The sequence below is a fragment of the Astatotilapia calliptera genome, chromosome 14, assembly GCF_900246225.1.
Source record: "Astatotilapia calliptera chromosome 14, fAstCal1.2, whole genome shotgun sequence".
Lineage (NCBI taxonomy): Eukaryota > Metazoa > Chordata > Actinopteri > Cichliformes > Cichlidae > Astatotilapia > Astatotilapia calliptera.
Window position 1 is genome coordinate 32,162,383 of NC_039315.1, and position 16,420 is coordinate 32,178,802.

Genomic DNA, 16,420 nt, shown 5'->3' on the forward strand with positions numbered 1-16,420 from the left:
GCGTACTTGGCGCGCTCTTCCCCGGCTCCGTGGAACGAACGTGGATCTGTACCTTGTCATGCCTTTTCTCCGTGCTTTCTGGAGCCCATCGATGCCTGGCTGGTGCCCGTTGTTGGCTCGGATCAGATGTCCCAGCCACGAAAGATTTCCCCTCATCTTCGTCGGCGCGGTGCGAACCTACAGAACCTACGGCCGCTGCGTCGGGTCTCGCTGTCATCCACGAACACGCTGACCTCCACCAGGTTTGGATTGGTGAACACTAGATCGCTGAGTAATAAAACTTTTATTTTAAGGGATTTATTTATGACCCAAGGACTGGATTTCCTCTGTATAACTGAGACATGGTTGAGGGCCGGTGAGTCCAGTGCTTTCACAGATCTTTTACCAGATGACTGCTGCTTTTTAAACTCTCCTCGAATATCAGGCAGAGGAGGAGGACTAGCGGTTGTTTTTAAGAAGCAGTATAAATGTAAACCACTGCCCTTATCAACCTCACCTAGTAGCTTTGAACTGAGCATGTTTGAGCTAGGTCGCTCTCACACAGTGCTCTGTGCTGTGGTTTACAGACCCCCAAAATACAATAAGAACTTCTTAAATGACTTTTCTGATCTGTTGGCTGAAATTATGCCAAAATATGATCATGTCCTTATTATTGGGGACTTCAATATTCATGTGTGCTGCCCTGACAAGCCAATGGCAAAGGACTTTTTAAATCTTATTGACTCTTTTGATCTTGTGCAACCTGTGTTTGTGCCTACACAAAAATATGGGCACAGGTTGGATCTTGTTTTAACTCACAATTTACCTGTCTCTAACTTAGAGGTTTGTGATGTTGTATGGTCAGACCATAGGTCTGTCTTGTTTGAGGTTTTCCTTCCTTGTACCAAAGTTAATCTTCCTCCTGTTGCTGCTAGGAGCTGTCGTATTTTTAACCCTTCCTCTGCTGGACAGTTCTCTATTGCTTTTAATCAGAACGGCGGCCTTCCTGATTTCATATGCAATGATACAGAAGAGCTGAGTACGTGGTTTTACTCTGTCTGCCAAACTGCTTTAGATTCAGTGGCCCCCTTTAAGCTTTGGCAAGTAAAAGCCAAATCTGAACCCTGGCTGAATGAAGACACCCGGGCTGCCAGAAGAAAGTGTAGGAGAGCTGAACGTAAATGGAAGAAGGATCAACTTCAGGTGTCATATCAAATGTTACAAGACTACTGGAATTCTTACCAGAAAACTGTAAAAGATGCTAAGAGGAAACATTTTGCTGCTATTATTCAGGCAAATTGTCGTAAGCCTCATGTCTTATTCAAGACTATTGACATGGTCCTTCACGCTCCACAGACTGCTGGTGTCGAGTCTTCTCAGGAAATCTGTGAAAACTTCCTACACTTTTTTATTGATAAAGTGCTATCTGTCAAAGCGCAGACTTCCCAGTCCGTTCTCGACCCTTCTACCCCTGTCCCTAGTTCTGCTGTCTTTGACAGGTTCGAGCCAGTTTCCTTGCTCTGCCTGCAGGAGTTCATTGCTCACATGAAGCCCTCAGGCTCCCCTTATGATGCTCTCCCTCCTCGATTTTTCAAAGAGGTTTTTCTCACTATAGCATCAGCTGTACAATCCATTGTAAATAGTAGTTTGTCCTCTGGTGTTGTACCTGTCAATCTCAAACATGCGGTGATTCAGCCTCTACTCAAGAAACCTGCTCTTGATCCTGATATTATTGCGAATTACAGACCTATTTCCAAACTGCCTTTTATCTCAAAGATTCTTGAAAAGGTAGTTTACAAGCAATTAATGTCCTTCCTAGAAGAACACGGTATTTGAGAAGTTTTCCAATCTGGTTTTAAAGCTTTACATAGTACCGAATCTGCCCTTTTAAGAGTTTTTAATGATGTGTTTTTGGCAAATGACTCAGGTGACTGTGTTATTATTGTGCTGTTAGATTTAACTGCTGCTTTTGATACAGTGGATCATAATATTTTAATTTCCCGTTTAGAGCAGTTGGTGGGTATGCGGAGTACCGCACTGCAGTGGCTCAGATCCTATTTGGCAGAGCGAACTTTCTCTGTGAAACTCGGGGAGTTTGTATCCTCTGTTGCTTCTCTTCAATGTGGGGTCCCACAGGGTTCAGTTTTAGGCCCGCTTCTTTTCTCTCTATATCTCCTACCCCTTGGGTCTATTTTCAGGAAACATGAGATTTCTTTCCACTGCTACGCCGATGACTCCCAGATTTATTTCCCACTTAAAAAGATAAATGGCTTCTCAGTAGACCCGCTGCTCAGATGCCTTGATGATATAAGGGCCTGGATGGCTTTGAACTTTTTACATTTTAATGAACAGAAAACAGAAGTGATGGTTTTTGGTGGCGCTTCTGAGGCCACTATTATAGATCTTGGTTCACTGGCACAGTATGTTAAACCAGTCATCACTAATCTGGGAGTTAAAATAGAGGCAAATCTTAAACTTGAAAGCCAGGTCAGAGCTGTTGTAAGATCTAGCTTTTTTTCATTTGAGGGAATTAGCCAAAATAAAGCCTATCTTATCGAAACAGCATTTTGAGACAGTAATCCATGCCTTTGTTACTTCTAGGCTGGATTATTGTAACGCACTTTATTTTGGGGTTAGTGATGCGTCCATTAGGCGCCTGCAGGTTGTGCAAAATGCTGCAGCACGTCTCTTAACTGGAACAAAAAAGTTTGAGCACATTACCCCAATTTTAATTTCACTCCACTGGCTACCTGTATATTTTAGGATTGTTTTTAAAATTCTCTTATTTGCTTTTAAATCTCTTAATGGCCTGCCCCCCCCCCTACCTCTCGGAGCTACTACAACCATATACACCTCCCCGTTCCCTTAGGTCCGCCAATCAGCAGCTCCTTAAGGTACCAAAAACTAAGTATAAATCTAAAGGTGATCGTGCTTTTGCTGTAGTTGCTCCAAAGTTGTGGAATGATCTACCCTTGAATGTTAGGCAGGCCTCTTCTCTCTCTGAATTTAAAAGTCTTCTTAAAACATATTTATTCGCTGAAGCCTTTGGCATTGATTAGAGGGGTTGACTCAATTTGTTTTGACATGTTTCAATTTATTTTACTTTTTAGTTATTTATTTTATCTTATCTCATTTTAATTTTCTTTACTTATGCTTTTAGCATGTACAGCACTTTGTGAACTCTGGTTTTATGTTAAAGTGCTTTATAAATAAAGGTGGTATGGTATGGTATTTTCATTTTTATGATGTTTCTATTTTTACACAATTCCTCCCACATAGCAAAATTGGTATGGCCTGGATCTGTCCCACACAATGTGCTTACACATGGCCTGCGTACCGCAAAGAATGACGGCCCCATGGTGGCCCAGATCTGGTTTACCAGAGGTGGCCCACACATGAGCCAGCACAAGGCCAGTTGCAGACACACTGCTGGCCCTGTGCTGGCCCAGAACAGTTTCAGCTCTGGCCCCAGATGTCAGCCTAATGTGTACCTTAGCCATGTAAGCCATGTAATAACAACATGTGCTGGAACATAATAGTGCAAAAGTAACATGACGAAACTCTGTTCAGACAGTGAATGGACTGATTCTTATACAGCACTTTTTTACTCACCCATATTACTCAAAGTGCTCTATACAACATGTCACATTCACCCAATCAGGCCAAATGTGGCATGCCATCACATAAACAGTGCCATCTTACCATGCCAGAAGTCAGCCAGCAGTGCCGGCTTGACACCAGACCCAGGCAAGACCCGTCTGCTATGTGGGATGACTTGTTCTTTGGGCATTTTAGTTGTGGATTATGTTTGGGCTGTGTCTCTTGCCCTTTCAGTATTGTATTCTTGTGCTTCTAAGTGTCCCTTTGTTTCTTTTTAGGTTATGTAGTATGGGTTAGAGATATTTTGTATGTTGTTTTTGTTTAATAAATCCGCCTTTTGGATTATTCCCTGATGTGCCTGAGTTCTGTTATTTAGTGTCACTTTGAAAGGACACACATCCAGCATTGACATATAATTGTTCTTTCAATTTTTGATAAAGATTACAGTGAATTGAGATGTAACTTGGCCCAGAGGTACGGTAGGACGCCCAGAGTAAGAAAGTGTTGAAAGTTGGACCTCAACTATTATGGATGATTTTTAATGAATTTTTGAAAATTGACATAATTCTATTGTATTGACTGTATTGAATTGATTATAAGTTTCCTCTAATTTCTGAGGAATTCTACAGTAAATCTGGATGAAACTTGGCACACAGGTACAGTAGGTGTCCCAGAGGGGGGATGTGTTGAAAGTTGGACATCAACTACTCAGGATGATTTTTAATGAATTTTTGAAAATTGACATAATTATATTGTATTGACTGTATTGAATTGAATACAAGTACCCTTTAATTTCTGAGGAATTCTACAGTAAATCTGGCTGAAACTTGGCACACAGGTACAGTAGGTGTCCCAGAGGAGGGATGTGTTGAAAGTTGGACATCAACTACTCAGGATGATTTTTAATGAATTTTTGAAAATTGACATAATTATATTGTATTGATTGTATTGAATTGATTATAAGTTTCCTTTAATTTCTGAGGAATTCTACAGTAAATCTGGATGAAACTTGGCACACAGGTACAGTAGGTGTCCCAGAGGAGGGATGTGTTGAAAGTTGGACATCAACTACTCAGGATGATTTTTAATGAATTTTTGAAAATTGACATAATTCTATTGTATTGACTGTATTGAATTGATTATAAGTTTCCTCTAATTTCTGAGGAATTCTACAGTAAATCTGGATGAAACTTGGCACACAGATACAGTAGGTGTCCCAGAGAAGTAATCTGTTGAAAGTTGGACATCAACTACTCAGGATGATTTTTAATGAATTTTTGAAAATTGACATAATTATATTGTATTGACTGTATTGAATTGATTATAAGTTTCCTCTAATTACTGAGGAATTCTACAGTAAATCTGGATGAAACTTGGCACACAGGTACAGTAGGTGTCCCAGAGAAGTAATCTGTTGAAAGTTGGACATCGACTACTCAGGATGATTTTTAATGAATTTTTGAAAATTGACATAATTATATTGTATTGACTGTATTGAATTGAATATAAGTTTCCTTTAATTTCTGAGGAATTCTACAGTAAATCTGGATGAAACTTGGCACACAGGTACAGTAGGTGCCCCAGAGGAGGAATCTGTTGAAAGTTGGACATCAACTACTCAGGATGATTTTTAATGAATTTTTGAAAATTGACATAATTATATTGTATTGACTGTATTGAATTGAATATAAGTTTCCTTTAATTTCTGAGGAATTCTACAGTAAATCTGGATGAAACTTGGCACACAGGTACAGTAGGTGCCCCAGAGGAGGGATGTGTTGAAAGTTGGACATCAACTACTCAGGATGATTTTTAATGAATTTTTGAAAATTGACATAATTATATTGTATTGACTGTATTGAATTGAATATAAGTTTCCTTTAATTTCTGAGGAATTCTATAGTAAATCTGGATGAAACTTCGCACACAGGTACAGTAAGTGTCCCAGAGGAGGGATGTGTTGAAAGTTGGACATCAACTACTCAGGATGATTTTTAATGAATTTTTGAAAATTGACATAATTCTATTGTATTGACTGTATTGAATTGATTATAAGTTTCCTCTAATTACTGAGGAATTCTACAGCAAATCTGGATGAAACTTGGCACACAGGTACAGTAGGTGCCCCAGAGGAGGAATCTGTTGAAAGTTGGACATCAACTACTCAGGATGATTTTTAATGAATTTTTGAAAATTGACATAATTATATTGTATTGACTGTATTGAATTGAATATAAGTTTCCTTTAATTTCTGAGGAATTCTACAGTAAATCTGGATGAAACTTGGCACACAGGTACAGTAGGTGTCCCAGAGAAGTAATCTGTTGAAAGTTGGACATCAACTACTCAGGATGATTTTTAATGAATTTTTGAAAATTGACATAATTATATTGTATTGACTGTATTGAATTGAATATAAGTTTCCTTTAATTTCTGAGGAATTCTACAGTAAATCTGGATGAAACTTGGCACACAGGTACAGTACGTGTCCCAGAGGAGGGATGTGTTGAAAGTTGGACATCAACTACTCAGGATGATTTTTAATGAATTTTTGAAAATTGACATAATTATATTGTATTGACTGTATTGAATTGATTATAAGTTTCCTCTAATTACTGAGGAATTCTATAGTAAATCTGGATGAAACTTGGCACACAGGTACAGTAGGTGTCCCAGAGGAGGGATGTGTTGAAAGTTGGACATCAACTACTCAGGATGATTTTTAATGAATTTTTGAAAATTGACATAATTATATTGTATTGACTGTATTGAATTGATTATAAGTTTCCTCTAATTACTGAGGAATTCTATAGTAAATCTGGATGAAACTTGGCACACAGGTACAGTAGGTGTCCCAGAGGAGGGATGTGTTGAAAGTTGGACCTCAACTACTCAGGATGATCTTTCATGAATTTCTGAAAATTGACATAATTATATTGTATTGGCTGACTGCATTAGATACAAGTACACTTTAATTTCTGAGAAATTCTACAGTAAATCTGGCTGAAACTTGGCACACGGGTACAGTAGGTGTCCCAGAGGAGCGATGTGTTGAAAGTTGGACATCAACTACTCAGGATGATTTTTAATGAATTTTTGAAATAAACATAATTGTAGTGTATTGACTGTATTGCACTGAATATGAGTTTACTGTGATTTCTGAGTAATATTACAGTAAATCTGGGTAAAACCTGGCCCAGAGGTAAAGTAGGTGTCCGAGAAGAGGATTGTGTTGAAAGCTTGGCATCAACTTTTAAGAATCATTTTTAATGAATTTTTGAATATGCAACCAGACTGTCACGATGGCTGTATTGGGCTGTTACATTGTAATTTGTGTGTGCGCGCGCGCGTGTGACTGTTCGCGCGCGCACGTGTGTGCGAGTCTAGGCTTTCAATCAGGATATAAAGCGAAAAGGCGCTACCGTAAAGACTGGTGTAAAAGCGCAAGGAAATTTATGCGGCGGATAGTAGGCGGCTGGCTTGACCGCGGCTCACAAATGACGGCTCACTTTACCGCGGTGAGAGAGCTGTGCAGGAAGTGTGATTTTATCGTGGTGGAAGCAAAACAGCGAAAGTAAGAGGGAATTCATGACAATGTTTATCTAATCGATTACATGTCCCAGACTCCATTAACAATACAAGAAAATCAAGCAGCACTGCAAATATATGAAATGGTCATTTTTGATGTTGTCCTCCAACAAGTGCATTGTACAAACGAACGTGATGACCATTTTATATTTATAAAAAAAGATGATAAAAACTGATGTTAAAGACTTTATGCAGTAAAAATAGCAACAAAACATAAAAATAATAAAAACTGCAGACTTAATCTGTTGGTGGACACTTTTGGCAACGAACAAGCTGACAGGATAGTGATTATTATTATTATTATTCTGAACAAACCCAGAGGCTTAAATGACAGGAGGACGCGGAGGAAATGATGCAATCACGCTGTCAGTCAACAGGCAGATAGAAATGAACTAGTACTATTTCCTTATCGCAAAAAATACATAAGTTAACAAATAAACCAAAATAAACTCGCCATCAAATAAGTGGTACTTTCTTTAATAATTAGAAATGAAGGCAGTTAAAATTAGCTCTACAGTTCATGAGCAGCTGCTACATTGCTAACAATCAGACAGCGAGTTCACAACGTACTGACCTAACTCTGTCGTTTAGAAGCAAAAATTAAAAAAAAGAGAAAACAGACGAGCAGATTAAAGGTTACCGGAAAATACAGTAAATATGACTTACTGTAACTTCTACCCAAAGCTTTGAATAGAAGATCCCGTTTAACTCCGACAGTCGGCATGTTCGCTGCTAATCGTCACCAGCTATGTGGAGGAAAAGGACCCTCACTAGCCGGTTGTAGTTGTCTGCAGAGGTGCCTGAGTGATTATTCTTTTTTTTTTAGTCTCACAAAACTTTATTTAGAACTTAACATAAGCCGTTAAGCCGTTATGTTCATTCTTAATATAAGGAAAACGTTTAGATATATATTTGTTCAATTTTTGCAATGCAGCATGTGAGCTCCGGGACACAGACCTACAAAAAGGTTAAGCTATTTATTTACAGCTTTTTAGCTATTTAATTTTACTTCAAACAATCGGTAACACATTGTTGCGTGCTGGAGAAATCATCATCATCATCATCATCATAACTAGAGAATGCGTTCCCTGAAGAAAATGCAGTGCGAAAGCTGATACGCGAATATTTTTTAGCTGAAATACTGTAATTGCTAAAATATTTGGGAAACTTGTTAAATTTAACTGAAATACACCGAATCATTCACCTGAAAGCTGAAGTTCACACCGAAAAGAAGGTTCAAGGTTGGAAAGTAGCTGAACATCTTCAAAATACATATTATTAGTAAGTTAAATTTATTTGCCAAAGACACTGAGGAAATTGAATTTACGCCTGACCCCTGACCCCATGGGCCCCGACATAAACCTTGGAACGCGTACTTTTATACTTCAGTTCTGTCCAAAAAGGTTTTGAAGCTTTAGAGTAGCTTTTCAGAAAATAAAAGTACAGTAATTACACTGTACAGTGTACTACAGTGTGCAAGATATTAAAACAAACAAACAAACAAAACCCGAAGCTCCTTTAAGCTGAAGGTCAAAACCTTTATTTAAATATTACACAGACTGCGTGTGCTGACCGAACAGGCTTGGGCTGAAGCAATGCAGCACCTAACCTATTTTCAAGTAGGCTATCATTACTTTAAAGGGGACTCAAGAAGGAAGCCCCCTGGCACCGCTCTGGTGGAGCGGACACCGCCGTTGCAGTCGACTAACCCGTTTCCCTCCATTCTGCCTCCCCAGGACTTGGAAGTGACCGGTACTGTACCCGAGAAACTGGGGCAGGAGTACCGCTAGAAGTGTGGGCTGCTGGTACACCTGATGCGGGAGTGCCCGCTGATGGAGGTGCGACAGGTGTTCTGTGGCGCCAGTGTTCTGGATTATCTGGCGTTGTGAATTAACTGGGGCCGGTCAAACAGATGTGTGGGCCGATGGTGATTTTCCGTTGGCAGATGGGCAGATGTTTGCTTTGTTGTGGTTGTTGTTGTTGTTTTGTTTGTTTGTTTTTTGTAGCGGTATAAACAATGAAAGGTAGTGGATTGGCCAATTGGTCATGGTCGACTCTGGCCTGGACCAATTAAAGCCGAGGACGTTGGCTGCACCCTCCCCCTTCCTTGTGCTACGGGGTCCGTTCTTCATACCTCGCTTACTACATCCAAGATCAAATGACACATCCAAGATCAAATCATCGCGCTAACTTTGAGCTCGCTATTCCGGTTCTCCGAACACACCTGTTGTTGACGATTAGTATAGCTGGATGAAGTAATGTGAGATCACTGGGTGGCTTAACAGGGGCTACGCATCGATAGTAGAAACATTGATCGGCAACCCTTTGATTGGTCGGCGAAAATGTCGAAGGAGCGCGCTCGGTATTCTTCGGCAGCAGAGCAAGAACTCTTGATTGAGGGATTTCAGGAGTTTCAGAGTTTAATTAAAACGCAAGGGAACACTGCAAAGGCTGCAAAAGCAAGGCGAGAGGGCTGGCAGAAAGTTGCTGACAAATTAAACTCGTAAGTAATTTAATAATAATAATAATAATAATAATAATAATAATTATTATTATTATTATTATTATTATTATATAATAATAATAATAATAATAATAATAATAATAATAATAATAATAATAATAATAATGGATTGGATTTATATAGCGCTTTTCAAGGCACCCAAAGCGCTTTACAATACCACTATTCATTCACTCTCACATTCACACACTGGTGGAGGCAGCTACGGTTGTAGCCACAGCTGCCCTGCGGCAGACTGACAGAAGCCAGGCTGCCATATCGCGCCATCGGCCCCTCTGGCCAACACCAGTAGGCAGTAGGGTAGATTTATTATATTATATTACATTATATCCTCTTTCACATTAGAGCCACGACAGGGCCCACTAGAACATGGGAACAAGTAAAAGTGAAATATAAGAATATTCTACAGAATGGTAAGATTTATCACTTATATTGCTTTTAGTCTCTTGCAAAGAGACCCTGAAATAATCTGTTTGTTTGTTTATAACAGCAACCAAGAAAAGGGCAGAGCAAAAAAAGACAGGTGGTGGTCCTGCACCCCCTCGTCAACAAGTTGGTTAAGTAAATAATACCCTCACGGGAATATCGATATCTCTCTATGAGCACACTGTCGCGCTGAGCTAAAGGATCCTGTCTATCCCGCAATATACGCTGAATTCTGAGAACTCTCCTTATCAATCTTGCACCTTCCGCAATGGGTGGCTCGCTTATACGGACAGGACATGGCTGCGACAGGCTTCCCAAATCCACCTTCGCTTTTATAGCCATGGTCTCTCATCAAGATTACACGAAGTAATTTACAATTACTACTCTAAAATATGAATTACATCTGAAATAATCAAATACATGAAATAGAATGATTAATAGTACATTTCCATTTTTTAGGAAATGACCTGTATGTATCTGTATGAAATCAATAAAAGGATCAAGTACTGCATTAACTTTAGTTACATTGATAATATTTATTTATGGTAAAACAGTGGTAAAATATCGCTGTTGCTTTCGTATAAATGAAGCGGACATACCTGAGTGGCCGCGATCTAATCCTGTTTACATGAAGTAAACCTGCTCGGGAGCAGGTTTACGCTTACGGATCTGTTGCTATGGCAGCAAGTCCCGGATGAGCTTCGGAGAACCGAACGATCCAAGATCATGCGAAATCGTCAACAATCAAATCCAGCTAACTTACTTAGCGGGGTACGAAGAACGGACCCCGGCTCTGAAAGCAATCTTATCACAGATAAACAGAAGAAAATGGTATTGAGGTATCCGTATTGAGGTTAAAAGGAACGCGATTAGTCCTGTACTTCAGCTAGAATGAAAATAAAAAACGCAAAGCTGGAGTTATTCTGTGTCTGCGCAGCTGCCTCTTCTTCTTCTTCCCCTATTCTCTCCCCCAATTGCTACTTCAATCATGAAACTGATCAGTGTTCAGCTGATCGGCTTTTCTGTCGCAAGTCTCTCTTGTATGTTTATCGCCCACTTTACAATAAACAGTTTAGAATTATTATATTTCTGACTTTCTCAGGAAAAATTTCGGGACCTTGTGAATCGGAATCAAATCAATTATTGAAATCAGAGACGATACCCAGCCCTACCGTCAACAAACCAGCAAATAAACACTAAATTTAATGAGGGCAAAATGAAGCTCTCTGAAGCATTTTGAAGCTTGTGTTAAAAAACGGTTCATTACCGCAAGATAAGATTCATGGTCTGCTCTTAAATGAACTCTCCCTGTTGTGTAAATCTCTGAAGATAATAAATAAGCCCCAGGCAATTAAATTGCACAATTTTTTTAGAAGAGCTTGATCTGTCTTAGCCCCTTGAGTTAGATGTCTTGTTAATAAAACCTCACTTTTAATGATTTTCATGATCCCCCTTATCTCCTTTATTTTTGTTCCTTGCATACACCCACACACACAGAGAGAGAAATATATATGTGTGTGTGTGTGTGTGTGTGTGTGTGTATTTTTCATCTATTGTGGCCCAATTTCAGACAAATTTGTGAACCCCACTGTAGAGTGGGCAGTCGTAATGAAGAGGTTCATTTTATTTTGTAGATTTAAGCTGCTCTTCATATTTTTGGCCACCAGATGTCACCAGATTGCACTGTGTTGAAAAGCTTCCAGTAACTCATTTACAAGACAGCTTTGAAGATCTGCTGGCATCTTCCGAGCTACAGGGCTTATGTGAGACCCACACCCATCTAAACCAAAACTGACATGAGTGACTGATATGAGATCATTTCTGAGGACCTGAGAGTGGTGGTGGTTTAAATGTCTCCTTTTATTTTTAGATTGCAATGATGATGGAGTTCCTTAGACTTTAAAAGGAAAACAAAATCCTATCACACATCACTGCTGAAGATCTGGGGGATTTTTTGGTGGAGAAGAGCAAACAGACACTCAAAGAGCAGTAAGTTACTGTGACACCTACAGATCATCCACCTCACACCTGAAACTCTGTTTGTGATGAAGTGTAAATGCCAAGAGAAAACCTCTATTTTTTCTTTTGAAGGCTTTGGGACTTGGAGGATTTTGAGGAAAAAGAAGCCAAACCACTTCTGAAAATGGTAAGACTAGAAAATAAAAAAAATTAAAAAAAAACATGTTCTGGGTTTTCGTCCAAAGTTGACTGGTATTTGGAACTGTTCATTATTCATTTCACCTTGACTAAAGACCTAGTTCCATGATATTGCCTCCACCATACTTCACCAAGGGTATGGTGCTCTTCTGGTGATGTAAAGTGATTATGCAACTTATATGAACTTATATGAACGTTTATGAACTTAACTGCATAAGTTCATAAACTTATGCAGTTTATGCAGGTTTATTCTACAATGGCAGATGGCTGCATCTCCCTGAGCCTGGTTCTCCTGGAGGTTTTATCCTGCACTTAAACTTTTGATATATAGCACCCTCAGGTGGCTGCTGTTGTGATTCGGTTCCACATGAATAGAATTGAATTGAAAAATCCAATTCAATTGGTCACATTAAAGATGGGAAAACTTTTAAAAGTAAAATCACAAATATCTGGCATTTTAACAGAGATCAATTTCATTCATTTTTAGCCTGAATTATAAATATAACTTACTTGCGCTATATTAATTTGATGTCTGTTGTTCATATTTTCTTTCACATTTGTCATAAATATTATGAGTTGTCTTAAGGAGGGAAAGTAATATTATACTTTAAAGAAGATAATGTAATTAAAAATGAATGCTATTTTCATAGTAAATAGTATTTTTCTTCATTTTCTGTCTTAACATATATGAAACATTTAAAAAAGCACCACTGACAGGACAGATAGCAAATAAGAGTCAAGTTCTCTCATAGAAAACAAAATGCACTACTATTTGTAATACTGAGGAGAAAACTGTTTGTTGGAGCCCAAGGCGAAAGTCAGATTAAATAATTTCAGGGAAGAAAAATGTATTGAAAAAGAGTAGCAGTATGTGAACTAGCTCAAAATAATGAATTGAAATGTCAAAAAGGACAGAGAACCCTTTTAGGGCTGACTGAAAACACCACCGTAAAGGGATGAGTGTGAAGAAACATTTGACTAGTAGTGATGCACTCCCATCACACAGGGTGGGGTGGGGGTGGGCAGGCAGGGTATATTCTGGACAGGTCCAGGACCAATGAACCTAACCTCAATAATTGCATGTCTTTGGACCTGGGAGGAAGCTGTGGAGTACCCGGAGAGAACTGAAGCAAACACATGATCATATATTTGCTGCTTGCAAACATATTCAGTCTGTTTCTAATCAAATCAACAGAGTACACATTCCAATGATACTTTCAAAAGCAATCTAAGTTGGATGACCTATTTTCAAGTCTAAGAATGATTCAGAATGAAAGATTACAGTTCTCCATATAGAAATGTCCACTCTAAAGCGTTTAAGCGTCGACTCTTTAGTCATCAAACCTGATTCGATTTTGGGACGAACATTGTTCAAAGTAAGTAAAGAATAACTTGTTGCAAAGTAGATATGATGAGAAACATGTACAATGTTGTTTCAGTCTCTTTTTTCAGTGTCCTAATCACATAAAGTCAGTCAATTTTACTTTATGTGATTAAAATCGCATTATTCAGTACAGACATAACAATCGCACTGCCATACACCTGGACAAAAAGCAAATAGGTAATAGAGTTGATTTTCAGTTTTCGGATTCATACCTGAAGTTAAAGTATTTATTGTTTTATCTGTTCCCTGTTATCTTGCTATGCTTCAACCACAGCAGCAGAAAGAGACAGGTTTTTGTCTGATCGTAGAGAATGATCGTTGCTCTCTTAGTGGAATTGTTGCACGGAGGATGTAACATCTATGCAAAGCACTGAGATCTGTCGCTTGGTCAGGATTAAGCCCTCTCTTAGCTTCCAGGTTAGCAAAAGTGTCACTGGAGATATTCAAATACATCCCTCCACAGATGTTGATGAATTCTACAAAAATAAAAAACAGGTTGTTAAAAACACTTGAACTTCACAACTCATTATATGAAATATCGTAGTATACAGTACAATGAAATGTCAGATTAGCATTGTGTGTCATATCACAGGCAAGTTTAGACCCTTTAATAATAGTAAAAGCTTTAAAAAATATATTATTTTCTGGAATAGTCTATCTTTTTCTAACTTATCTATTGACGACAGTACAGGATAGAATGAAAACAGGTTTTAAGTCCAGTGTTGTTGTTGATGCCATGATGTTACAGTGCGCTCACACAGAGGGAGGTTTGTCATTAATAGGCTCAATAAGACTTTCATTGTTGTGATAAAAAAGAAGATGCAGAGATTTAAAGCACACTTTAACTGAAACATTAAAAAACTTCAAATTGTTCTGATGATGCCAGGTTAAAACCTTACTGTTTAACAGTGTGTACTGTTAAACAGTAAGGTTACAGTAAAGGGATGAGTGTGAAGAAACAGTAAGGTCTGAAGTGTTACCCAGAGGTTGATTTTAAACCGCTGTCTGTGTGGTTTTACACATAAAAATAACTACGTTTATACGAACACTATTTTGCACGAGCTAATGATTATATACATTAAACAAACACCTAGGCAGGAATCTCCCACCACCGAGGAGCTCGACACCGCGCGTTGTCATGGCGACAAGCATCCCATCTTAAATTTGTCTATAAAGGTGAATTCGGGCTTCGCGCACTGGTTTGTGTGCGGGTGTCGTGCTCGTGACGTCTTGCTCTTTTGTGACCGTCAGTAACCCATGCGGTCATGTCGAGCCTTCCTTCCATGTCGGCCGGCCCCTAGCACGCGCCACCTCCGCGAGTCCAATCATAACTCAAAGAATGCCCACCCTCTCCCTCCCAACCCGCCATCCAAGTCGTCCTCGTACAACAACACAGCGCCCGTGTCACTTCCGGACCGGGCAGCGCACAGCATCAGCAGGCAGAGTGAGAGCCGATGGATGAACATATGAACGGAGCCGTCACAGACAGAGCCTGAGCACAGACACGCTGAAGACGTGCCAGCGATAAACTAACAGAAACATTTACCGGTAAGTTTCCTCGTCGTTTTGTGACGAGCACACAGGATGCTGTGGCACCGTCAAGCTACACTAAAAAATGAAGATCTACTCTGAAAGTAAGAAACTTTATGCGTCTAAAAACAAAAACAGGTCTAAGGGGTTTATTAAATGATGTTGAATGTCACATGTTCTAAATATTTGGGAGCTAACTTAGAGGCCTGCCAAATAAAAGAGCCAGTGACTGGGGGGATTTTATGTACTAAGTATTTTAAATAGCAGTTTTGCTATTAGCTTTCTGACTTGTTTCGTTGCAGGTAAAGATAAATAATGCCCATAATTATTGTTTTTATTGTTTTTTATTTTATTTTTCTTCTTAAATGAAATGTGGGCATTACCTCCCATGTTGTAAAGTGTTTTACTTTAGAATTTGAAACCGGAAGTGTAACTGACGGTAACTGGTTTGTGTTGAATGTTGCAGCTGGAACATCTGTGGCTCACTGCTGAGCCCACTGAACTGATAAAGTCATTGAAATTACACAACATGTTACATGTCTTTGGCCTCACTCTTAAGCCTTAACAAGGAATGATTTATGCCCCTTAAAATAATTTTGTAACATTTCTTCATGAGCTAATATAGGCCAGCTTATTACAGTCTTAATTTTTTTTGATGTGGAAACTTTTATAAATGTCCCTTTTCCATCTCTCCTTTGGTATTCACATTTACCCAATTACGAAAAGCAGACAAGTGGAGCACATTTTAAAAGAACATTTGTTGTACTCAAAGGCCCAGAGCGGAAAGTGTGTCAACCTCACCGCAATCCTTGCTCTAACACGTACAATCCTAACCTGCTGGCTGCTTTTAGTTTCTATTTACACAGCTGACGGGAACTTGCCTGTGGTGGCAGTTATCAAATGATGCAGGTCCTTTAGAGTGCTCCTGTACCTAGAGACAGAGACGCTGTTGTCTTGCAGAGGATGGTCCGATGTGATCAGCAAACCCACACACACACACACACACACACACACACACACACACACACACACACACACACACACACACACACACACACGCACTCCTTCCTGCAAGCCAAGACACTAGTCTACTTCACTGTGATGTTATAAAACACATCTGAAGCTGGGTATGGAGGGGAAACAAGGATTTTTATTTAAATTTACTGTGATTTTTCTGCTTAACTGTGAACACCCTCTAAGCTCATATCGGAGAAAGAAATAAGTTGTTGATTGGC

At 39.2% G+C, this 16,420-nt stretch overlaps 2 protein-coding genes across 4 annotated transcripts in view; one reads left to right on the top strand and one right to left on the bottom strand.

The window, feature by feature from the left end:
- The window catches only part of farsb (phenylalanyl-tRNA synthetase subunit beta), a 30,601-nt gene extending 22,636 nt beyond the window's left edge, over positions 1 to 7,965 (bottom strand). The window contains exon 1 of the mRNA XM_026191546.1: positions 7,834 to 7,965. Coding sequence (XP_026047331.1) covers positions 7,834 to 7,891 — 58 coding nt within the window. The 5' untranslated portion in view covers positions 7,892 to 7,965. The remainder of the gene's footprint in view (positions 1 to 7,833) is intronic.
- A 1,680-nt stretch (positions 7,966 to 9,645) lies between these two features.
- acsl3a (acyl-CoA synthetase long chain family member 3a) overlaps positions 9,646 to 16,420 on the top strand; it is a 47,164-nt gene continuing 40,389 nt past the window's right edge. For 2 of the 3 annotated variants that reach the window (XM_026192349.1, XM_026192351.1), the window contains exons 1-4: positions 9,646 to 9,670; positions 11,782 to 11,877; positions 11,985 to 12,103; positions 12,206 to 12,260. The gene's annotated coding sequence lies outside the window, so the exon portion shown is untranslated. Of the gene's footprint in view, positions 9,671 to 11,781; positions 11,878 to 11,984; positions 12,104 to 12,205; positions 12,261 to 14,870; positions 15,204 to 16,420 lie in introns of those variants that run through there. The other variant, XM_026192350.1, reaches the window with a different exon arrangement.